General features: G+C 45.1%; 2 protein-coding genes across 2 annotated transcripts in view; both read left to right on the top strand.

Moving 5' to 3' along the window:
• Positions 1 to 18,454: 18,454 nt before the first annotated feature.
• On the top strand, positions 18,455 to 21,509 carry tnni1a (troponin I type 1a (skeletal, slow)). Its single transcript, XM_056275464.1, has 6 exons — positions 18,455 to 18,472; positions 19,564 to 19,605; positions 19,895 to 20,026; positions 20,158 to 20,247; positions 20,463 to 20,639; positions 21,405 to 21,509. Exons 1-6 carry the CDS (start codon positions 18,455 to 18,457, stop codon positions 21,507 to 21,509), a joined length of 564 nt encoding a protein of 187 aa, XP_056131439.1.
• Positions 21,510 to 22,742: 1,233 nt separating this feature from the next.
• Positions 22,743 to 25,000, top strand: part of lad1 (ladinin) — a 13,990-nt gene continuing 11,732 nt past the window's right edge. The window contains exon 1 of the mRNA XM_056275157.1: positions 22,743 to 22,822. Within this exon, the coding sequence (XP_056131132.1) occupies positions 22,743 to 22,822 (80 nt within the window). The remainder of the gene's footprint in view (positions 22,823 to 25,000) is intronic.

Below are 25,000 nucleotides of genomic sequence, written 5' to 3'. Positions count from 1 at the left end.
GAGCAGAAGGGGGTGGAGCAGAGACCGGGACAGCTCGGAAGAGTGGGGTAATTGGCCAAGTGCAACTGGGGAGGGAAAAAGGGGGGGGTCCACAAAAAAAGTAGAGAAAAATACAGCAGTGTGTGTGTGTGAGAACATTTGTGTTAGTGTGTGAGTAGCCACATGCCAAATAGCACTCATGTGTGAGTGTGCGCGTGCGCGTGCACGCACCCACGTCATCTGTGTGAACTGGACTGGACTGGACCCCACCTCGGTGCAGGTCAGGGATAAAGAGCTGATTGTGTTCAGTTCTCTGGTAAGTGTGGAAAACCCCAAAGCCCGCCACGCTGCAGTCAGCACATTACCAGGTGCTCCGCTAACCCCACCCTGGAGAGCTGGGAGACCCATCCATCCATCCATCCATCCATCCATCACTGCAGGCCGTGTGTGTGTGTGCGTGTGTGTGTGTTTGGTGTCTAGAGTAAACAAGAGAGTTTGAGGTGAGCTTCTGGACAGCGTGTTTGTGTGGGAAGGTGTGTGGGCAGCACATAGAAAGGACCCCTCGGAGCTGCATGTGTTTATGGATGTTTGGCGAATTCCGGGGGCGGCCGGGAACCGCCGCCGCAGCCGGGACGCGAACCCGGGTTCACGTAAACCAGTCGATTAAAGGGTCCGACCCGTTAGCCAGGGAGTCCAGTCATCCGTGGTCGTTGCATATGCATGGGAGCGCGGTGTGTGTGGGAGAAAGTAGGTCGGCGTGCACTGGTAGGTTAAGTGGTGGTGGCGGAGGGATACCAATTAAGGCAGGGTCTTAAGTTGTATCTATGCCCACATCTGTTCACGTGTACGCTAACAGCCTTCTGTGGAATCCCCTTTCCAAACATCACGACATCCATACAGTGTCTGTTCTCTCTCTCTGTCTCGCTAACACACACACACACGCATGCACGCACACACACACTGAAACTAACGAAAAATAAATAATAAAAACGAGTAACTAACCCAAAATATGAAACTAATAGAAACAATGATATGTTTGCCGTTTTAACATATCCAGACTTGTGAGGTTGTGAACGTGTTTGACATCATGTGTTCTGCCCTGCTATTGTGCTGGTCTCTGCTCAGACACGTCGTTACCCGGAATGGCCCCCAATGGGACCTTCTTACTGCCCACCACCGTAATGGCGAGCATGACAGCTATGATATAGAAAGAGTAGGAGAGACAAGAAAGAGATAGAGAGAGTAGGAGAGACAAGAAAGAGAGATAGAAAGAGTAGGAGAGACAAGAAAGTGAGATAGAAAGAGTAGGAGAGACAAGAAAGTGAGATAGAAAGAGTAGGAGAGACAAGAAAGTGAGATAGAAAGAGTAGGAGAGACAAGAAAGAGAGATAGAGAGAGTAGGAGAGACAAGAAAGAGAGATAGAAAGAGTAGGAGAGACAAGAAAGAGAGATAGAAAGAGTAGGAGAGACAAGAAAGATAGAAAGAGTAGGAGAGACAAGAAAGCGAGATAGAAAGAGTAGGAGAGACAATAAAGTGAGATAGAAAGAGTAGGAGAGACAATAAAAAGAGAGAAAGAGTAGGAGAGACAAGAAAGTGAGACAGAAAGAGTAGGAGAGACAATAAAGTGAGATAGAAAGAGTAGGAGGGGCAAGAAAGTGAGATAGAAACAGTAGGAGAGACAAGAAAGAGATAAAAAGTAGGAGAGACAAGAAAGAGAGATAGAAAGAGTAGGTGAGACAAGAAAGTGAGATAGAAAGAGTAGGAGAGACAATAAAAAGAGATAAAAAGAGTAGGGGAGACAAGAATGTGAGAGAAAGAGTAGGAGAGACAAGAAAGAGAGATAGAAAGAGTAGGAGAGACAAGAAAGAGAGATAGAAAGAGTAGAAGAGACAAGAAAGAGAGATAGAAAGAGTAGGAGAGACAAGAAAGAGAGATAGAAAGAGTAGAAGAGACAAGAAAGAGAGATAGAAAGAGTAGGAGAGACAATAAAGTGAGATAGAAAGAGTAGGTGAGACAATAAAAAGAGATCGAAAGAGTAGGTGAGACAAGAATGTGAGAGAAAGAGTAGGAGAGACAAGAAAGAGAGATAGAAAGAGTAGGAGAGACAAGAAAGAGAGATAGAAAGAGTAGGTGAGACAAGAAAGTGAGATAGAAAGAGTAGGTGAGACAATAAAAAGAGATAGAAAGAGTAGGAGAGACAAGAAAGAGAGATAGAAAGAGTAGGAGAGACAAGAAAGAGAGATAGAAAGAGTAGGAGAGACAAGAAAGTGAGATAGAAAGAGTAGGAGAGACAAGAAAGAGAGATAGAGAGAGTAGGAGAGACAAGAAAGAGAGATAGAAAGAGTAGGAGAGACAAGAAAGTGAGATAGAAAGAGTAGGAGAGACAAGAAAGTGAGATAGAAAGAGTAGGAGAGACAAGAAAGAGAGACAGAAAGAGTAGGAGACAAGAAAGTGAGATAGAAAGAGTAGGAGAGACAAGAAAGTGAGATAGAAAGAGTAGGAGAGACAAGAAAGAGAGACAGAAAGAGTAGGAGAGACAAGAAAGTGAGATAGAAAGAGTAGAAGAGACAAGAAAGAGATAGAAAGAGTAGGAGAGACAAGAAAGATAGAAAGAGTAGGAGAGACAAGAAATCGAGATAGAGAGAGTAGGGGAGACAAGAAAGTGAGATAGAAAGAGTAGAAGAGACAAGAAAGAGAGATAGAAAGAGTAGGAGAGACAAGAAAGCGAGATAGAAAGAGTAGGAGAGACAAGAAAGTGAGATAGAAAGAGTAGGAGAGACAAGAAAGTGAGATAGAAAGAGTAGGAGAGACAAGAAAGAGATAGAAAGAGAAGGAGAGACAAGAAAGTGAGATAGAAAGAGTAGGGGAGACAAGAAAGTGAGATAGAAAGAGTAAAAGACAAGAAAGAGATAGAAAGAGTAGGAGAGACAAGAGAGATAGAAAGAGTAGAAGAGACAAGAAAGAGAGATAGAAAGAGTAGGAGAGACAAGAAAGCAAGATAGAGAGAATAAGAGAGACAAGAAATTGAGCTAGAAAGAGTAGGAGAGACAAGAAAGACTAGGAGAGACAAGAAAGTGAGATAGAAAGAGTAGGAGAGACAAGAAAGCAAGATAGAAAGAATAAGAGAGACAAGAAATTGAGCTAGAAAGAGTAGGAGAGACAAGAAAGAGAGATAGAAAGAGTAGGTGAGACAAGAAAGTGAGATAGAAAGAGTAGGAGAGACAGACAGACAGAGCCAACTTGTCTGTATGCACTAACTCGACCAGGCTGTTCCAACTTCACACCAAACAGGAACATTCCTCTGACAGCGTACTGCCGCCTGCTGTCTGTGTGATTAACCACTAGAGGGCAGTCTGTCTCTTGTCAAATGGAGACAGCTAACCGGCACAATGTCAGTTCATCTTTTGTGTGTGTGTGTGTGTGTGTGTGTTTGTGTGTGCGCGTTTTAATCTGTTCACACTTGTCCCAACAAATCTCCTGCCACGTCCACTGTTCCACACCAGACCTCCCACACCATATAAACCCAGACTACCCCGCTGCCATGTGAAATATCTCAAACTGTCAAACTCTCTCCTAGCCTTGCACTCAAGACCACCCAAGACAAGCAGTGGCGGTGCGTGGAGGAGGCCAGTCAGCTGATGACGATCATACGGAGATTAAATCTCCATATTATCACATGCTGGGTATATTGGGAGGATGCTGGATATGCCAGAGAAGAGGAAAAGAGGAAGGCCAAAGAGGAGGTTTATGGATGTGGTGAGAGAGGACATGCAAGTGGCTGGTGTGACAGAGGAAGATGCAGAGGACAGGAAGAGGTGGGAACAGATGATCCGCTGTGGCGCCCCCCAACGGGAGCAGCCGAAAGTTGTAGTAGTAGTAGTAGTAGTAGATTATCACATGGAGATATCATAGTTACTTGCTTTCACAAACCAGAATAAAGGAGGTCTGTTACTGGGGTAAATGCTTCTCTTATACCCCATTCCCCAGGAACCGTAGCACTTATAGGGCTTTTGTGGACTACAAAACAACACAAGGAGCGATGTATTTATTTCATCTCTCCAAATACTGCACAACAACACGTGCAAACCTCTCACAGCCATAAGCAGTGGTTATTAGTAACAGATGAATTGTGTGCATACCCCTCTGAGGGGACACCCCCAACAATATACCTGCCGTCACTTATATTGCTATATAACCCCTGGGCACGTGCGTCGCCAAGTTTGTAGGTGTATCGAAGTGTCTAGGCTCGAACAGGAGACTGGCGTGCAATGAAGTAGTGAAGTACACCATGACATTACTTAATCCTTCACTAACTCGCTCGTATCAACGACAGAATACCTTTATGTTAGAACAATAACCCTGCATATGTTCTTTCATTTACAGTACTACACTTACCTTTTTTCCCCATTTCCCGGATCTAGAAGCCCAAGCTGCCCTCGATATTGTAGCGAATTCAGGGGACAACGCAACCACAGGAACTGCCGCGGCCGGGAAGCGAACCCGTGTCGCCCGCACCGCAGGAGGCATCGCTAACCGCTCGACTAAAGGGTCAGACCCGCCAGCCAGCGGCCAGCGTGTCTTCTTATCCATGCACGTTACACTACCCCCCTCCAATATTTTACAGATAATGATGTAAACTACTAATAAGACACGTTAGCCCCCTAGCTAACGGGTCTGACCCTTTAGCCGAGCGATTAGTGATGTCGCCTTGTGGTGCAGTACACCCCGTATCGAATCCCGCACCGGGGAAGAAAATAACCGGTTACAATGATACGACTATAAATAACATGGAAGACGTGGTCGATGATTTCAACAGATTCTTTGTAAATGTGGCCCCAAAACTGGCAGAAAATAAAAAAATCGATGACACACAAACCACTCACGGGGGGGATGACAGTGAATATGGGGGCAGAAAGATCCGTTTCTCTTAGAGCGGCAGAAGAGAAGGAAATCATGGACATTGTGAAGAAATGCGAGAACAAAAAAATCTACGGAATGACACTGATATTATAATAGTTAAGGAAGTAATTGAAGAGGGCGTCTGGGTAGCGTAGCGGTCCATTCCGTTGTCTACCAACACGGAGATCGCCGGTTCGAATCCCCGTGCTACCTCCGGCTTGGTCAAACGTCCCTATAGACACAATTGGCCGTGTCTGCGGGTGGGAAACCGCAGACACCTTTCTTCCGAGAGCTGCAGTGAGTCTCGTTAGATTCGTTAACCTAGCCTAGCGTCTTGCTAGCTCCACTATAAGGTTCATTAGCCTAGCGTCTTGCTAGCTCCACTATAAGGTTCATTAGCCTAGCATCTTGCTAGCTATACTATAAGGTTCATTAGCCTAGCATCTTTCTAGCTCCGCTATAATGTTCATTAAACCTAGCGTTTTGCTAGCTATACTATAAGGTTCATTAGCCTAGCGTCTTGCTAGCTCCACTATAAGGTTCATTAGCCTAGCGTCTTGCTAGCTCCGCTATAATGTTAATTAGCCTAGCGTTTTGCTAGCTATACTATAAGGTTCATTAGCCTAGCGTCTTGCTAGCTCCACTATAAGGTTCATTAGCCTAGCGTCTTGCTAGCTCCGGTATAAGGTTAATTAGCCTAGCGTCTTGCTACCTCCGCTATAAGGTTCATTAGCCTAGCGTTTTGCTAGCTCCGCTATAAGGTTCATTAGCCTAGCGTCTTGCTAGCTCCGCTATAAGGTTCATTAGCCTAGCGTCTTGCTAGCTCCACTGTAAGGTTCATTAGCCTAGCGTCTTGCTAGCTCCGCTATAAGGTTCATTAGCCTAGCGTCTTGCTAGCTCCGCTATAATGTTCATTAGCCTAGCGTTTTGCTAGCTATACTATAAGGTTCATTAGCCTAGCGTCTTGCTAGCTCCACTATAAGGTTCATTAGCCTAGCGTCTTGCTAGCTCCACTGTAAGGTTCATTAGCCTAGCGTCTTGCTAGCTCCGCTATAAGGTTCATTAGCCTAGCGTCTTGCTAGCTCCGCTATAATGTTCATTAGCCTAGTGTTTTGCTAGCTATACTATAAGGTTCATTAGCCTAGCGTCTTGCTAGCTCCACTATAAGGTTCATTAGCCTAGCGTCTTGCTAGCTCCGCTATAAGGTTCATTAGCCTAGCGTCTTGCGAACTCCACTATAAGGTTCATTAGCCTAGCGTCTTGCTAGCTCCACTTTAAGGTTCATTTGCCTAGCGTCTTGCGAACTCCACTATAAGGTTCATTAGCCCAGCGTCTTGCTAGCTATGGATAGATAACTCTAGAATGATAAACTGAGTCCAAGTACTATTACTTAAACCAATCGGATGTAATGAAAGAGTGTTGTGGAAATGTTTAGTCTTTACATTTGGTGTATTTTGTATCATTTGTGCCAGTATGCTGACGTAGCTGCTAGCTAAATACTCCTCGTAAATCACAAGCTATAGTCAACCATGCTTAGCTGGAGTAACACGTTTTGTAGTTCCGTGCGCGGCACAGCTATCTTGTTGTTTGTAAAAACTAACAATGCTGTTACTGTGGTTTATATTTGAATAATAATTGAATGAGGCCTCATAATTAGAATTAGAAGTGATCAGAAGTAATTTGTGTTGACTGATTTGTACTCCTATATGCAGATTGAGTGCGACAGCGAGCCCGTCCCAGTGAGTGAGCCGTCTCCGTGGAGGGATCGTTTGGATGCTGTGTGGCCAGCGGCTTCGGGTTCTGATGGAGTTTAAAGGATATCCAGTCCCACCCTACTCTGCACACAGATAAGAGATCTCCAACGTGCATTTAAAACTACCCGGGTAGACGAACTTTAACACAAGTACACTGAACTGGTACCACGCACACACAAAGACAATCTACTATTTTGGGGTTGTTGAGGGTTTTGAAAAGAAAGATCTCTATTCTGTTCCTATTTTTATTTTGTTTCTAGTTTTCTATTTTATTCAGTTTTCCTACGGTTTGGTAAAACTAAGGGTTTACATTCCAAGTAGCTTTTGAATGTACTAATTGTTGGTTAATTGTGTAATAAATTTGCCGGCTGTTCTACTTTTCTATACAAAGTCTCAGCTAGTGACCTTTCTATCTTACTACTCAGAACCTAGGTACTTGATACATAGCTCTCTAGTCTTCTTAAGGATAGGGGTGCTACAGAAGGTATTGCAAAACCACTAACCCACATCTATAACATGTCCTTTCAATCTGGTAAAGTTCCAAGCAAATTGAAAATAGCAGAAGTCATACCCTTATATAAAACTGGCGATAGACACCAATTTACAAACTACAGACTGATCTCATTATTGTCACAATTCTCCAAAATATTGAAAAAACTATTTGCTGCTAGACTAGACAAATTCATTGAGAAGCACAATCTGCTGACCGGTAGCCAGTACGGGTTTTGACTAAACAGATCCACATCTCTGGCGCTCATTGAATTAGTTGAAGAAATAACTAATTGCATAGACCAAAAAAGTTTGCTATGGGGGATATTTATAGATGGAAAAAAAAAGCCTTTGACACTATTGATCACAACATATTAATGGATAAATTGGAAAGGTATGGTATGAGAGCCAACCTGGTGGAGCGTTCCAATTACTAAGCGGCTGGCCAATGGGGAAACTCCAACTCAGCCGTCCGACCAATGGTGAAACTCTGTCACTTACTCAGTTAGTCACTCACTCACGGACACAACCTCATGTGTAGGGTTGGCCCTGCTGTCAAAAAAAAGGGGGGGCAGGTTAAACCTGGCTTCTCTTTTATATTTTTTGGCAAATTCCATATACATAAAGTGAAATGGACAAATAGAAAACCAAAGTTTACCTTATTTCTAATTGATATTAACCTCTATTACAATTCTGTAGTCAAGCTGAAAAAATAGAAGAGCAACAAAGACCCGAACAGTATTTGAAACATATAAAATAATCGGCTAATGCTACTGAACTATTAATTTGTGTACCTTAATTTATTTTTTTCCCCCTCCTACGTATTATTTTGCTTCTATTGAGTGTAAAAAGCTTCTTGCACAATCCCTTTTTATTTTTATATAACTGATTTCCCTGGCAATCTGTTTCCATTTTTTTTCTTTAAACTTGTGTATATGTTATTGTTGTTTGTCTGAATGTTATCAATAAAGTTTTTTTTGGGGGGGGGGGCTAAGAAGCAACATGTGTATTGACTGAGACTGTTTGACTGTAACACAAATAAGATAAATTGTGTAACCTTCCAAGTTTTCAGTAAAAGTTTGTGAAGGAAGTTACTAGTCTAGAGAGTCATTCCCGTCAGACCGGTTGCTATTTTTGGATAGTTTTCTCTCACAAGTAGTAGGGCACATTTAAATGAAACACAGGGACCGAGACCGAGTCGAGACCAATTGGATCCAACTGTGTGTAAAGACTGACAACAGAACAGTTCAAGTCCAGTTAAACAGCACGACTGTAACAGTAGTAGTCTAGCACCGTGGCATTTCACTACACCGAGACTATCCTCGCCGGCAGGGGGCGCTGATTTAGGAACTGCTGTGGGCCGTATTAGAGGGTATACGACCTATGTGGTCGTATGGGTTGGAGGACTTGTAGCATTTTTATGAAGGAAAGGACGTTTCTGAATCAGATGTTACAAAGTTTCTGAGACGGTGATAATAAAGAAAGATTGCACTTCATTGATCTCCTCAGGTCAAGTTTGATATTCACTCAAACATTAAAAAATAAAAGTTTAGTATTCGAACAAATTAAAGCCTTAAATTAGATCAAAGTCTTGTACTTGCACCGTCCAAGTCCGAGTCATTACACTATGAAGTCTGAAACGAGACCGAGACCTCCAACACTTGCACTTGAGGTTTCTTCCTACTGTTTCTCCCTGTTAAAGCATTGGCTTTTTTTAGGGAGTTGTTCCTGATCCGATGCGAGGGTCTGAGGTCAGGATGTTGTGTTGCTGTAAAGCCCCTTGAGGCAAATTTGTCAAATGTGATACTCCGCTATACAAACAAAATTGACTTGACTTGACTTGAGACCAAGTCCATACAGGAGGATTTAAACCCTACACCCTCCTTTTCTCTGTGGAGAGTTCCTGGTTGGCTTTTGGTGTGCAGACGTGTTAACCTGATTACAAATGTACAACAATTCTCACAATATTAAGTCCAAACGAGTGTTAGAAATGGAAAAGTAAAAAAAATCCACGGGGAAAAACACAGTAACTCTACCGCACTGACATCTATATTGAATGGTTGAGAGGACGGGATCAGACTAAAGCTCACAGCTGATTGCTGTTGTTGTGGACATCCTCCAATAGTGAAATATAAAGTGTGTACGTGCTCCCCGATAATCTCCTGACAATTCTCCACTGTCAGTCCACCGCCTGCCAGCCGGACACGCTCGTGGCTCTTCAGCCTTGACGGCCTGCAGACCAGAGCTTCTCTTTATGGAGTAAACAGCACAGCTAAACCCTCCAGAAACACGTCTGGCATCTTAATCTGCTCGATTAGGAAAGAATTTCATTAAAATGGTTCTGACCGCAGAGGTTAAGTGGGCAGCAGGGCAGTGGAGGGTATGGAGGCTGTTGCACGAGTGCTGACGGGTTCCCCTTTTTAGTTTCTCTCTGTTTTTGTCTGGTTTTGTGCTCTGTATTTCTATGTGCATACGTGTGTTTGTGTGTGTGTGTGTGTGTGTTTGTGTGTTTTGCATGTGAGCATGTGTGCAATAAATAGCATCAGCTTAGGTTAACAACAGAGATCCCCCCCTGTCATTAGCATGCAACAGGTGACACACTCACACACACACACACACACACACACACACACACACACACACACACACACACACACACACACACACACACATTTACTGATGTGTAAATATCTAATGAAAGCACCAATAGTCATCACCACATTATCCATATGGACGTTATTCAGTTAACAATATTGTGATATTTGATTTTGTCAGTATCGCCCAGCCTTGTTGTCTTTTTCTCTACATGGTTGTCCCGCACCAGTTAATCTTGCCTCTCTCATTTTTGCTTTCTTTCTAATTTTTTATCCCACTGTCATTCTTGTTTCCATCTTTTGACATCACATCGTCTGTCCCAGAGTTCACCTCCTGACCTTATCTCCATCCTCCTGACTCACTGTAATGCCGCTAAAGCTCCTGGCTCTCTCTGTTGATCCCAGGTTTATAATGAATGGTGAGGGACAAATGGAAGGAGAGAGAGAGAGAGAGAGATGGAGACAGAGAGAGAGAGAGACAGAGAGATATGAGGCAGAAAAAGAGATGGGGGGGGGGGACTAATAATACCCTCCACTGACAAAAAAGAAAGAGGGAGACACAATGGGGAGGTGCAGTTAAATAGAGAGACGTTCAGCCCTTCCCTTCATCTCTGATCCGTCCATCCTTCCAGCCTTTGTTTCATCTCAGTCCTTCACTGGTGGTTTGCTCACCGACTTTTCCCCGGCTGTCTCTGGTAAGGTGTCTGTAGCTTCTGTTAAAGGTTCGGATGCATGGACTGTAAAAAGTATGTATATGAAATGGATAGAGAAATATATAAATTTGCAATGTGTGAAATTTTCATTTGCAAAAACAAATGAGAAATCTAACCCATGGATGACAATATTCCTTGTGCATGCAAATAGCTCAGTTTATATTGACCCACATACTTTAAACAGAGGACGTGTTTGGGGGACTCTGTGTTATGTGCTCATTGTGTGCTCTTTGTTGGGTCTAAAAGAGGTTAAGTCAATCTTTTTGTTTGGACTGAAGAATAAAACGGCCCAATAAATTATGGTTGTAATGGAGACAACTACAAATACACCACAGAATTATTTGTGATAGTTGAAAAACACTCGTCTCTCCGTCACTGTGAGAGCCTTACTTTCATCCATGTGGTTTTGTACCTTTAAATATCAGCTCATTGAAACTGGACTACAATACCTCAAATGCCAGGCTGACCAGAATTTTCCAAAATGGCTAATGACTACATTTACGCCAAGCGCTGTCCTGGCAAGACATGTTGGCAATGCCAGTGAAGTCAATGAGCATCAGGAGCGACTAATGCCAAATCCCTCAACCAGCCCTGAGCCCAACAACACCCCACCCCTCCACTTCCCTCCAGCAGTCTTGCCAATCATTCATCCCTTGGTCTATTTGGGGAGGCAGGCAGCTCAAAATTCCTCGTGGCGAGATAATCCCAAGGAGAAAGATGGGGATGAGTGGGAGGAGAGGTGTTTGGAGGGATGGCTATCTGTCTGGAATTTTCTTAATCCCCCTCGAGCAGCCTGAAACCCCTCTCATAGCTGGATGGAACTGTTTGGCATCGTGCACAAACCATCTAGAAAAACAGGAAACGGACAAAGGCAGAGGGTGAGGGCACAAGAAAGTGAGGGTGAGCGAGGTAAGAGGAGTACTCAGTTGAAAAAAGACAGTAGGGAAGGCACAGGTAGATAAGGTGAAACAAAATGGCAGGGGTTCAGTTCAGTTTTGCTTAGCTTAATTTAGTTTTGATGGTCAGCCCTTTTATTTTGAGCCTTTCTCCATTGACGAAATTCACAGAGCTCTTCTTTTTCTGGACACCAAAAATAAATAAATAAATAAATAAATAAATAAATCTGCAGGTCCAGATAATCTGGAACCATGCTTTTTATAATTTGCAGTTGAATTTATTGATAAACCCCTATCAAGCATCTTTGACCTCACGCTCACTAAAAATATCATCCAAAAACGTGGAAATCTGCCTATGTCTCCCTCTGTTTAAATGGGAGACCCTAAATAAATTAACAACAAAAGGCCAACCTCCAATTTCACCGTTTTATCAAAGGTCCTTGAAGGATTGGTAAATGATCAACTGAAGGAGTTCCTGAGCACTAGTAATATCCTTTCATTGTACCAATCTGGCTTCAGGAAACAACACAGTACTATCATGGCATGCTTAAAGGTTGTTAGCGATATAATTGAGTCACTGGGTCACAAAAAAACCTGTGCCGCTCTTTTTAGCAAGCTTTCAAAGGCCTTCAATACAGTTGACCTTATCCTGAAGCAACGGCTGCTCTATATTGGGTTGTCTGAGTAGGCTGTTTGGCTGGTTTGAAAATTAACTCTCTGAAAGGACACAATGTGTTAAATTTGATGGCATTTCCTCCAGTGTACTACATGTTGCATCAGGGGTCCCCCAAGGTTCTGTTTTGGGTCCACTTTTGTTGACTATCTATGTTGACAACTTGGGTCAAAATGTTCCTAAAGTAAAGTCTAATTTTTGCCCCCTTGCTCAATCACTTGAGTATTTCCAGTCTGCCTTTGGTATTGTCACAGTTGCTTGAACTGAAACTTGTTTTGAATACTACTAAAACTAAATTGAAGTTGTTTTCTAATGGCAGGAAGGTATTAGTTTCTCTTCCTAACATTGTAACTTTGCAGGGCAGTCAGATTGAATTGGTGTCACAATACAAGTATCTGGGTATTTTAATAGATTATTGTTTAACTTTTAAATGTCACATTGACAACTTAGTAAAGAAACTGAAGCCCAAGCTAGGTTTTTAATTTAGAAACAAATCCTGCTTTTCCAATGTTGCCAGGAAAAAAATGGTTGAGGCTATGTACTTTCCGTTGCTTGACTATGGTGATCTGTTATATGTTAAGTCATATAGCACACTTAAAACAACCACCGTTGAACCAAAGTGCTGCACAAGCTTAAAATACAATATAAAATAAGTGACACATATGAATATAAAGTATATGTAAAGAAAACATAATAAAATAAAGAATATAAAATATAAACAATAAAACAACAGTAAAAGTATATTTGCACAATAAAATCATGGTGTCAAGCTCAACTTGAATTGAATGCCAGCGAGAAGAGGTAGGTCTTTAACAAAGATTTAAACGTCTCTAGGGTCTGAGCAGATCTTAAGTGTACTGGTAGATTGTTCCAGAGATCACGGGCAGCTACTGCAAAGGCTCTAACGCCCCTATTCTTAAGCCTGGATCTCGGAACATGTAAGAGCATCTGGTTTGTTGACCTGCGTGCTCTGACTGGTGTATGATGATGTATTAGCTCAGATAAATAAGATGGCGCCAGCCCATTTAGAGACTTAAAAACAAGTAATAAAATCTTAAACTGGATCCTAAAACAGACAGGAAGCCAATGAAGGGAGGCCAGTACAAGTGTTATGTGATCGCGTCGTGTCTTTCCTGTCAAATGGTGAGCATCTGCATTTTGTACAAGCTGCAGGCGACGTACTGACGACTGAGCGACACCAACATACAATGAGTTACAATAATCCAAACGAGAGGTAATAAATGCATGAATTACCCTTTCAAGATCATTTGGAGGGAGATAGGCCTTTACTTTTCCAAGAAGTCGTAATTGAAAAAAAAACTTTTGACGACTGAGCTTATTTGCTTATCAAAGTTAAGAGAGCTGTCAAAAATCACACCAAGATTCCTAACAGAAGAGTGACTGTAGGAAGCTAAAGGGCCAAGAGCGCTATCATAACCATCCAGAAGATCAGGTTGTACATGCATGCCTCTGCCCAATGCTTGCATTGGCTGGATACTGTGTACCACAACAGGTTTGCAAAGCACAGGCTGCAAAGCTCTCACTCACCATTGCACCCTATATGCCAGAGTTCAGTGGCCCTCATTGGCCTTGCACAGATTCTCTCACTGGTGCATATTTATTTACAAGTCCATCCTTGGTCTGCTCCCCTCTTACCTTTGTGGGCATATCTCACTCAAAACTAGTAATTATTTTTGGGCTCAAATGACACCCTCTTACTGTCCATCCCTAAGGCTGGCACTGAATTTGACAAACAGGCCTTATGTGCGCTGCCCCTGCAACCTGGAACCACTTGCAGACGGATTTGCAACTAGATGAGCTGATCCTGATTAGGGTATTTAAAAATGTAGTGAAGGGTTTAGAGGCAAATTCAATAGGACTTTGTAATTGCTTCCTTAGCTAGATCCATTTCCTCTTGTCTTTTAATGTTTGTATGTATTATAGATTTAATGCATTTGGTAGTTGAGGCACAAATTCTGATGCCTTATAGTTATCTCTATGCGATGCTCATTCATATAGCATTGGGTCTATGGAATACTGTTAATTCATTAGTCGAGGTCTTTGGTAACTGGCAGTACCAGTTCGTGGTCTCAGAATCTAAGGCTGAAATGTGCACAAACCCATGTCTGCTGCTTGCTGCTTGTGTGCAAGCCCTGTCCATGGCATAATTAGCTGGTGCTCTGAGGTAGTAAGAACAACTTGGAGCTGGACATATTCCAAGACTGGAAATGACAGTAGACTTTAGGAGACACCCCTCAGCACTGCTCCCCGTCACAATATCTGACAGCCCTATGTCAGCCATGGAGACCTTCAAGTGTCTGGGAACGAAGTGGGAGACCAACGTCAACCCCATCCATGAAAAAGGCCCAGCAGAGGATGTTTTTTCTGCAGCACTGAGGAAATTTGGTCTACCACAGGAGCTGTTGAGCCACTTGTACACAGCAGTCATTGAATCTGTCCTGTTCACATCCATCACAGTCTGGTTCAGAACAGCAACAAAACAGGATAGGAAAAGACTGCAGTGAATAGAAAGAACAGCAGAAGTAACTGTTGACGCTTCCCTAACAACTCTGCAGAACTTGTAAACCTCTAATGCCTGGAAACAGGCGGGCAGAATTAGTGCAGACCCCCCACACCCAGAACACAGTCTGTTTCAACTCCTGCCCTCTGGCAAGCGCTACAAAGCACTGTGTGTAGCAGGATTTTGAAAGAAATGTCAGTCAAGTCCAAAGCGCTTATCCTGCTGTCAGGGTCGCGGGGATGCTGGAGCCTATCCCAGCAGTCGTTGGGCGGCAGGTGGGGAAACACCCTGGACAGGCCGCCAGGCCATAACAGGGCTAACACACACACACACACACACACACACACACACACAGAGCAGTGTGCATAAAAACCACCAGACATAGGAACAGTTGTTTCCCACAGGCCATCTCTCTCATGAACACTTAACAGCATGGTGCAATAATTTACATTTATTAAGTAAACATGACACTTTGTAAATAGTCCCCTCTGGTCGAGACGCCTCACTTACATATCTCCGATGTACACTGCCTCTTTTTAGATGATGTGCAATACAAATGTACAATTGCAAATACATATACAAGTGCTGTATACTGGTTATAAATTAATAGTAACACAAGTATATAATCTACTACTACTACTACAACTTTTGGCTGCTCCCGTTAGGGGGCGCCACAGCGGATCATCCATTTCCATCCCTTCCTGTCCTCTGCATCTTCCTCTGTCATGCCAGCCACCTGCATTACCTCCCTCACCACATCCATAAACCTCCTCTTTGGCCTTCCTCTTTTCCTCTTCCCTGGCAGCTCCATATGCAGCATCCTTCTCCCAGTATACCCAGCATCTCTCCTCCACACATGTCCAAGCCATTTCAATCTTGTCTCTCTTGCTTTGTCTCCTAGTAACTATCCAACCTGAGCTGTCCCTCACCTCACCACCAACACCACACCACCTCACATCACCACCACCACCTTTTACCCTCTACCTGAGCTGTACCTGAGCTGTCTGTTACTTGTTCCTAATCCTGTCCTTCATTACTCCCAGTGAAAATCTTAGCATCTTCAACTCTGCCACCTCCAGCTCTGCCTCCTTTCTTTTCATCTGTGCCACCGTCTCCAAACCATATAACATAGCTGGTCTCATTATCATCTTGTTAACCTTCCTTTTCACTCTTGCTGGTACCCTTCTGTCGCAAATCACTCCTGACAGTCTTCTCCACCCACTCCACCCTGCCTGCACACTCTTCTTCACCTCTCTTCTGGACTCCCCGTTACTTGAACAGTTGAACCCAAGTATTTAAACTCATCCACCTGTGTCACCTCTATTCCTTGCATCCTCACCATTTCGCTATCCTCCCTTTGGTTCATGAATACGTATTTCGTCTTGCTCCTACTGACATTCATTCCTCTTCTCTCCAGTGCATACCGCCACCTCTCCAGGTTCTTCTCAACCTGCTGCCTACTCTCACTACAGATCACAATGTCATCCGTGAACATCACAGTCCACAGAGACTCCTGCCTGATCTTGTCTGTCAACCTGCCCATCACCATTGCAAAAAAGGGCTCAGAACTGATCCTTGATGCAATCCCACCTCCATCTTGAACCCATCCGTCATTCCTACTGCACACCTCACCACTGTCACACTGCCCTCATACAAATCCTGCACCACTCTTACATACTTCTGCCACTCCCAACTTCCTCATACAATACCACACCTCCTCTCTTGGCACCCTGTCATATGCTTTCTCTAAATCCACAAAGACACAATGTAACTCCTTCTGACCTTCTCTATACTTCTCCATCAACATTCTCTTGGGTTAAAGTATTATATTGCTCACCGACAGCTGCAGTGCGGATGAATAATATTATTTCTGATTATTTTTCGCTGCAGCCTCTCTCCTTACCTGTTCAATTTGGCAATCAAGCCACTCGTTAGAGCTCTTAGGGCAGAGGATGGCATTGGAGGTATCGGCCGAGGCGGTAAATTGCATAAGGTATCGCTTTATGCCAATGACCTGTTGTTATATATATCCAACCCAATAGAATCCATACCAAGACCATTACTTACCCTACACAACTTTGACAGAGCTGATGTTCCTCCCGGGGAAAGGTTGCCCACACCGAGACCTGGCCATCACCATTGACAACACCGTGGTGATGCCAAATTGGACTGTGAGGAATCTGGGTGTGATCCTGGACGACCAACTGTCGTTTGCTGAAAACGTTGCATCGGTTGCTCGCTCCTGCAGATTTCTCCTCTATAACAATCAGGAGGATTCGCCCATTCCTCACCGACGGGATGGCACAGGTGCTCATCCAGGCTCTGGTCATCTCCCGGCTGGACTACGGCAACTTCCTCCTTGCTGGCGCCCCGGCGTCAGCCATCAGACCTCTGGAGCTTGTCCAGAAAGCTGCAGCTCGTCTGGTGTTCAACCGCCCTAAGTTCTCCCACACAGCTCCCCTTCTCATGTCCCTACACTGGCTCCCAGTAGCTGCTCGCATCCAGTTTAAGACTCTGGTGCTAGCCTACAGGGCAGTGAAAGGAACAGCTCCTTCCTATCTCCAGGCCATGGTCATGCCCTACACCCCCGCCCGACCACTTTGCTCTGCCGCCTCGGGGCGCCCGGTTGCCCCGTCGCTCAGAGGCCCCTGCTGCCGATCGACCCCGTCACGGCTCTTTTCTGTCCTGGCCCCCCAGTGGTGGAATGAACTCCCCACTGATGTCAGGACAGCGGAGTCGCTGCCCATCTTCCGGCACAGGTTGAAAACTCACCTCTTTAAGAACTACTACCCTGTTACTTGCTCTTAGCACTTACTGTATTCACTCATAAAAAGAGAAATCTCTTTCTTGCACTTTTACTTTAGCACTGGTTTTGCTCTTAGATGCTTGTTTGGATGCACTTATGACCTCTGATGACTAGTAGTTCTCCTGATTTCCTACGTTAAATGCACATTACTGTAATGTAATGTAATGTACTTGTTCTCGTTATAGTGCCCAGTGGCGCCCCCAAGGGGTGGCCACGGCCACCCTGATACTATCCATGGCCCCCCTGCTGCCCCCCCCCCAGCCACGAGTCGCATATGCAGAATATGCTTCTGATTATGCATAATATGCTTCTATCTGATATCTTACATTAGGTGCTGTTCATTTAAATCAATAATGTATATTTTTCATAACTCTCATATTGACAGTTTTCAACTAGCCTATACAGTACACTACAACAGCAGCATAGAATTCCCGAAATTCAGTCATGGCTTTTGGTTTTGGTGTGCCACCCCAAGATTTTCAGCGGCCCCATTTGCCCCCCCCCCTATGAGAAATGTCTGGGGGCGCCACTGATGGTGCCCGATACCAAATCCAAACAGCAGCCAACCTCCTTTCACAAAGGGTCAGGATTAGCCTCTCACTCCTTTATTAGCGTGTGAAAATGGGGCGAAACCGGAGCAAAACAAACAGCGACCCGCTAATGAGCCAACAATGGCGTCCAGTGTCTGTTCGGCGCGTAATTGCGCACATTCATAATACACGAATGTTACCGCGTAAACAACAGGCTGCTAGCCGAGCTTAAGGTCTCGCGAGCTACAGCCAAACAGAATGCTAGTCGCATATCAGCTAATGAACGTTAGCATAAACTTGGAACGATCCTTAAATCAATTCAGATCAGCAGAAACTCGTCGCGTATATCACACATCCTATAAGCGGGCATATTAAACAACATGTAAATTATTACTTACAGCCATTGCTTCGAAGAAACGCGACTCTGAACAGACGGAGAAGACCCGCAGAAGAAACGTGTGTTCACCGCGGCGGCTAGCTAGCTGCCCTCCGCGAACTACTGCCGGCTTCGTGGCTAATACGAGAACCTAAGCGCCACAAATAAAATGGCCAGCAGATGGCAGTACTGCTGCATGGTCCAATAATAAACCTTAACTCCAATGCCCGAAGGGCAGAACGTTCAGTTCAGTTCAGTTTAGTTTAGTTTACTTCAGTTCAGTTCAGTTCAGTTCAGTTCAGTTTAGTTTAGTTTAGTTTACTTCAGTTCAGTTCAGTTCAGTTCAGTTTATTTTAGTTTAGTTTAGTTCAGTTCAGTTTAGTTTAGTTTAGTTTAGTTTAGTTCAGCTCAGTTCAGTTCATGTCCATTTTCAGTAGAAAAAAAAGGAATTTGAATTGGGGTGGACCGAGTTTAAAATGAAGGTGAGAAGTTCCCACAATCCACCATACAGATGTGGAAAAAAGGGAAAAAACAGTACAGTTTAATCAATAAAAAAATAAAGTGCATATGGAAAAACCATAGTGTGGCATCATGAATAGCAAAAGACTGACAACAAATAAGCAGCTTGTACAGCAGAGCCACGTTGGATCCTTCAGCAGAGAGACACTTTAACTGATACCAGCTGTCATATATCAGCCATCAACACACACACACACACACACACACACACGTGCTACAAATTAACACACACATTAACAGTCGACACTGAGGATCTAAACACACACTCACAACCTCCAAGTTCAGGAAACTGATTTTACCGTGTGTGTGTGTGTGTGTGTGTGTGTGTGTGTGTGTGTGTGTGTGTGTGTGTGTGTGTGTGTGTGTGAGAATCAGTTCTAATCTCTCCCTCTTGTCTTCCAGTGTGAGATCTCATCAGGATGCCTGAACAAATGTGAGTGTCCAAGCATTGTGTTCTTATTATAGAGCACGCACACATGCGCATGCACACACACACACACACACACACACACAACTGCAAAATATCTACCTATCTGTCTTTCTCTCTCTCTCCATCTCGTATTCATCCATCTATCTATGTTAACACACACACAGCTAAGCATCCTTCTGCTAAACAACAAGCTTCCGGTGGGATTTCTAAGTCAATTCTTTTCTTCCCTTCTGTTACAGGCAAGAGGTATGACGTCACCAACGGTTGTAATAAAACCTCAGTTTTGGCTGATGTTCCAGACAATATTCTCTGTTGATGCCTATGAATTATTATTTTTTTTTAATTTTCCTCTGACAATCTCTTCCATTATGATCTCCCTCTAGAGAAAGTCAAAGATCTCAGCCTCCAGAAAGCTGATGCTGAAGGTGAGGAGCGCAAGAGTTCGGCTGTAATTCACCTATTTCACCACAAGAGGGCAGTGTTGTGACGCTCCCCGTCACCTGCAGGCCACGGGAGCGCAGTCTCTCCATCCTGCTTAACAGCCGAGGCCTCTTGCATGTGTCCTGGCATGTTTTACCTGGGGAGAGAAAAAAAATCTAAAAGAATAGACGAGATAAACAGCACGTTGAGAGTGCAGAGGTAAAAGTTCATTCAGCTTCTGAGAAGAAAAAAAAAATCACCATCAATCTCTCTTGTTGGTTCCTGTTATTGCAGAGTTTGATGGTGGCGAAGGCCAAGGAGGAGCTGGAGCAGGAGATCTTAGTGAAGGAGGAGGAAAAACAAAAGTACCTGTCAGAGCGAGCGCCTCCTCTGTACACCAGCAGCATGACCCTCGCCCAGCTACAGGTCCACACAACCCCCCCCCCCTCCGAATACCCACTACACACACAAATACAGCAGACTCACAGGATTTCACCCACTATATGTTTCCATAGTACATCTTATACCTGTGTGTGTGTGTGTGTGTGTGTGTGAAGGACCTATGCAGAGAACTCCACGCCAAGATAAATGTGGTGGATGAGGAGCGATACGACATAGAGGCCAAAGTCATGCTGAACACGCGCGAGGTACGACATCCCTGCAGCTAGCCACACAACACGTTCAGCTCACATCCGCTGTGCTGGAGGCCGAACACAAGCTAGTTTATTTGTAACGTTACCGTCACAGAGTCGATACCTAGCATGCCACAGCAATGCAGCAGAGCCGACTGTGTGGAACTGGTGTGAAAGAATTCAAGAGGATTTGTATAGAACATGTCTCCAATCTCTGGCCCCCGGCCCAGATCAAGGACCTGAACATCAAGGTGTTGGACCTGAGGGGGAAGTTCAAGAGGCCTACCCTGAGGCGTGTGCGCGTGTCAGCCGACGCCATCCTGCGCTCCCTGCTGGGCTCCAAACACAAAGTCTCCATGGACCTCCGAGCCAACCTCAAGTCTGTCAAGAAAGAGGACACTGAGAAGGTGTGTGTAGAGAGAGAGAGAGAAAAAAACCTATTCACACACACACACACACACACACACACACACCCTTGGGCCAAGTGTGAGGTAAGTATCAAAGTTGAGTGGAAGCCACACAAACACCAGTGACATCAGTGCTGAGGGGGTCTGTGGGACACCTGAACTGTACATTGTGTGTGTTCATGTGAGTTTGTGTGTGCGCGTCGGTGTACGTCTATGGCTCTGTGTGTACTGTATGTGTAGCAAGGGTGTGTTTGAAAAATTCAGCAGTGAGACAGAAGGGTGGTGGCTTTATTTGTGTGTGTGTGTGTATGCGCGTGTGCAGGTACTGAAGACAAACAATGATCCCATTGTACACAGCAGAATAGCTTTCGTGATCAGCTCTGTTCAATGGTCAGCATGTTTGTGCCTGTGTGTGTGTGTGTGTGCATGTGAGTGTGTATGTGTGTGTGCATGGGTGTGTTGTTTGTCTGTGTGTAGTGGTAGTAGTGTGTATGTGGGGTCTCTGTGAGCCAGTTACACTGGTGTGGTTTTATAGTGGTACCGTGGGGGATTACCTGTTCACAGTATTGGTTTCAAAGGTTTAACCCTGACGCCTTCTGAACTCGTCCCATTTCCCTTTCCTTTTCCATCACGTGTGCACAGCAGCCGTTTCTCTCAGTAAACATTTCCCTTTCTTCATTTTTACACCATCAGCTTGTCATTATTTTGTATTTCTTTTTCTTTCTTTCTCCCTCCCTGTCTGCCCCCTCCCCCCCAATCCTTCAGAAGAGGCCAGTGGAGGACAGTGATTGGAGGAAGAATGTGGAGGCCATGTCAGGGATGGAGGGGAGGAAGAAGATGTTTGACGCTGCCAAAGGCCCCGCCCAGTGAGGTTTATCAGCCAATCAGAGGAGAGCTTCTGCTGCACGGTTGAATTCCCCTTCCTGTCACTCTTTCCTCCCCCCCCCCGGCAGAGACGCGCGCGGCCGCAAAAACCGTTTCACAGACCCTGCTGCTTGCTAATAGACACGTAGACCCGATCCGGGACGAACACGCGCCGTCCTGTGTCGATCTACGCCGTTTCCGTATCAAAGCTGAGATCGCTGCTGAGTCGCAGTGGATATTTGTTGAGAAAATGTCGAATCTGTCAGCTTGTATCACACACAACCAATGTGGATGGTGTCCTACGTTGCCCCATATGCCTAAACACACTCTGGTCAGTCTGATGCTCTGGACAAAATAAAGGTATTGATTTCACATTCTCATTCATCCTGTCAAACCGATTTGCCGTCAAGTGGCTGGTTTGGTACGACTGTAACCTTAGTTACTGTGCCCATTTTAACTCTCATTTTATTTATACATTTATAGTATGTGTAATATGTAAGTTATTTCGTGTCCCCTTGCCTACGAGAGGATCTTGGTTCCTACCTGCCGTTGTTTAGGAGGGATAGTCACCGCGTTTACATGCACAGCTGAGTGGAGCTACGGTTACAGCTCCATTAGGCCAGTGGTTCTCAACCTTGTTGGGGTCCTGGACCCCCTGCGTATTTTTGATCTACCCTGAGGACCCCTCCACCTGATCTTGGGGGAGGGGGGTTGCAATTTGATAGAAACAGTAGAAACTGCATTTTAAATTGCATTATAGCATTTATTCACTCTTTGGGGCAAAAATAAGAGCTTTCAGTTGTAACTTAGATATAGTTAACAAAACAGAATTCTTATGCAGTAACTTTCAGATATATGTAACAACAGAATTTTTATGCAGTAACTTTTAACAATGCAAACGGGAGCGAGCTCTCTTATTAAAATACAATAAATTACACTTGTGAAACAGATGTAATTAGAGAAAAAAGTCCCGTTACCCTTTATAGTTTAGGTAGATAAAGGTCTCAGTCACATCTGAGTAAAATAATCCTATTTCTATAAATGTCATAGGATCTTTTTTTTCAAGATATTTTATTTTCACGGACCCCTTGCAATTACACCACGGACCACTAGGGGTCCGCGGACCCCCCGGTTGAGAAACACTGCATTAGGCCATGTAACCGGACTGCTGTCGTTGCCCCAGTATACAATCGATTTATTGACGGAAGTATGTCCCACCCCGGTACGGCAGGTGGCGCTATGGCCCCTTTCAGCTGTGAAAGACCGCCGCGGGAACTGTGGCTCATGCGGCAGAACGCCTTGGCCAGTTGGACGCCAGAGTAAATCGATGCCCAGCCGCGTTAGCGAGGCGTGTCAGTCCGGCTTCGAGAAATTCGAGTTAGTTCAGTCGGACTGACACGTTTACAAATATACAACGACTTTTTCTAACGTCATGTAAACGTCACTACCGGTGAGTGTCACCGGGAGGAGAAGCAACACGTGCGGCGAGGAGGGTGGTGAACTCCGGGAGGAGGGGAGGGGTAGTCCGCAGCCCTTCTTTTCTGCGTTGGTAGCGTTCCCCGCTTCTTCTGGCGTGTGGCTACAATTTCTCTTTGTGTATTAATTTCAGTGTCTTCGACTCACACCAACCCGACAAGCCAGTACAGCCTATCCCCCTCACTCTCGCGGAGTTCACCCCCCCCCCGCCGCACTTCTCACTTCCCCTCCAGGTGCGACACTCAGGGGTCAGGGGTCAGGAACACTTGGTCGTTTCACTTCATGCACTCGCGTACGTGAAATGAAAGCCGTTTCCCCCAGCCCACAGCGGTACAACACAAAGACAAAAACACACCCAGAAACTACAAGAACACACATACCCAAACTAACACACATATCCAAACTAAACAATAAATAAATAAAAAATCACCGTCCAAGGGAACGAACGCCAGCCAGCGGGGCTGCATGGGCTAGCAGTTAGCTTAGCCCGCCCCGCTTCCACGTCCTGTCAGACCGCCCTCGGCGTTTCCTCCTCGGTCGCAGCTCCAGGCAGGGGCCGTGGTCCCCGGGCCCACCGGACGAAGTACACCAGGCACCCCCAGACGATCCAGCGCCAGCTCTCCCAGCCAGGCACCTTCGACACACCTCCCCGCACTCCACACGACGACACCAAAAAACAGAGTCCACGCCAGGCGAGGCCGCCGCCAGCCCGCCCTCGGCGTTATCGGAACAGTTAGCTTAGCCAGCCCCCAGCCGATCCAGCGCCAGCCGATCCAGCCCCCAGCCGATCCAGCGCCAGCTCTCCCAGCCATCAAACGAAGACAAAACTTAAGACGCAGACTTGGACAAAAACACTGCATGGACGGTACTCGGTGAGGCCGCCGGAAACGCGAATTCGCGCCGCCATCTTCCGACACCGGAAGCGGATAGTAGGGACCGGAAGCGGACTCCACTGTCCCTCCCAAACAACGGCAGGTCGGAACTGACATTTACTCATAGGCAAAGGGACACGAAATACCTTAAATATTACACTCCCAAATGTATAAATAAAATAATAGTGTAAACTACTAATAAGACACGTTAGCCCCTAGCTAATGGGTCCGACCCTTTAGTCGAGCGGTTAGTGACGTCGCCTTGTGGTGCAGTATACCCGGTCTCGAATCCCTCACCGGGCAAGAAAATAACCGGTTACAATAGCTAAAATGTGTACGGTAACTAAGGTTACACTACATTAAACATTTCTTCACAACATAATGGTTGTATTTCTCAACTTTGCCCTTTTAATCGCTCAGGTTGAGATGTGTTTTCGGGGAGTCCAGGTCCATTTTCACACACCATCAAACATATCTGCTGATCAGCGCACGTCCGCTGGAAGCTGCTCAGGCTCCTGTTAACAGCAGTGGGACAGTCTATACGGCCCCTGCCTGATTTGCATTCCCATAAAACACACACACACACACACACACACACACACACACGCACACACGCACCACACGCACACACGCACACACGCACACACGCACACACACACCCCGCTGCAAAGTGCTCCCATCACGTCGCCCTCATTTGTATCTGCTTATCCGCCCGGATGCAAATAACCCCGCCCGATATGTGACGGCAGCTGATAGTAAAGGAACGTACCCTCCACATGGCGCCTCCTCAGAGAAACTGCTGCTTTACTCCTTCTGCTCCTACACACACACACACACACACACGCACACACACACACACGCACGCACGCACGCACGCACGCACACACACACATCGGTTTGGTGACTTTTGCCTTCAGTATTATCAGACTGGCATCCATTTAATAACCTCGCAATTGATTAACTGGGTTCATTTGGCTATTGCAGGAAACTATTGCGAAACAAAGTAGCAAGAGTTATTTTGTTATTTGCCTGTTTTTAAGCAATAAAGAGTGGTTGTATCACACCGGTGACCTTTCCGTCTGATTCCTGGTGTCCAAATTATGTGAGAAAGTGTGTTCCTTTGTCTGTATGTGTTGTCTGGTTCAGGAG

This window comes from Lampris incognitus, chromosome 2 (assembly GCF_029633865.1).
Source record: "Lampris incognitus isolate fLamInc1 chromosome 2, fLamInc1.hap2, whole genome shotgun sequence".
Classification (NCBI taxonomy): domain Eukaryota; kingdom Metazoa; phylum Chordata; class Actinopteri; order Lampriformes; family Lampridae; genus Lampris; species Lampris incognitus.
Note: the sequence above shows the minus strand (reverse complement) of the source record. Positions and strands in the feature narration are given on the sequence as shown.

Coding starts and splice junctions, on each gene's coding strand:
- tnni1a (XM_056275464.1), top strand. Junction 20,027..20,157: donor TGACCCTCGCCCAGCTACAG/GTCCACACAACC, acceptor GTGTGTGTGAAG/GACCTATGCAGAGAACTCCA. Junction 20,640..21,404: donor AGAAAGAGGACACTGAGAAG/GTGTGTGTAGAG, acceptor CCAATCCTTCAG/AAGAGGCCAGTGGAGGACAG.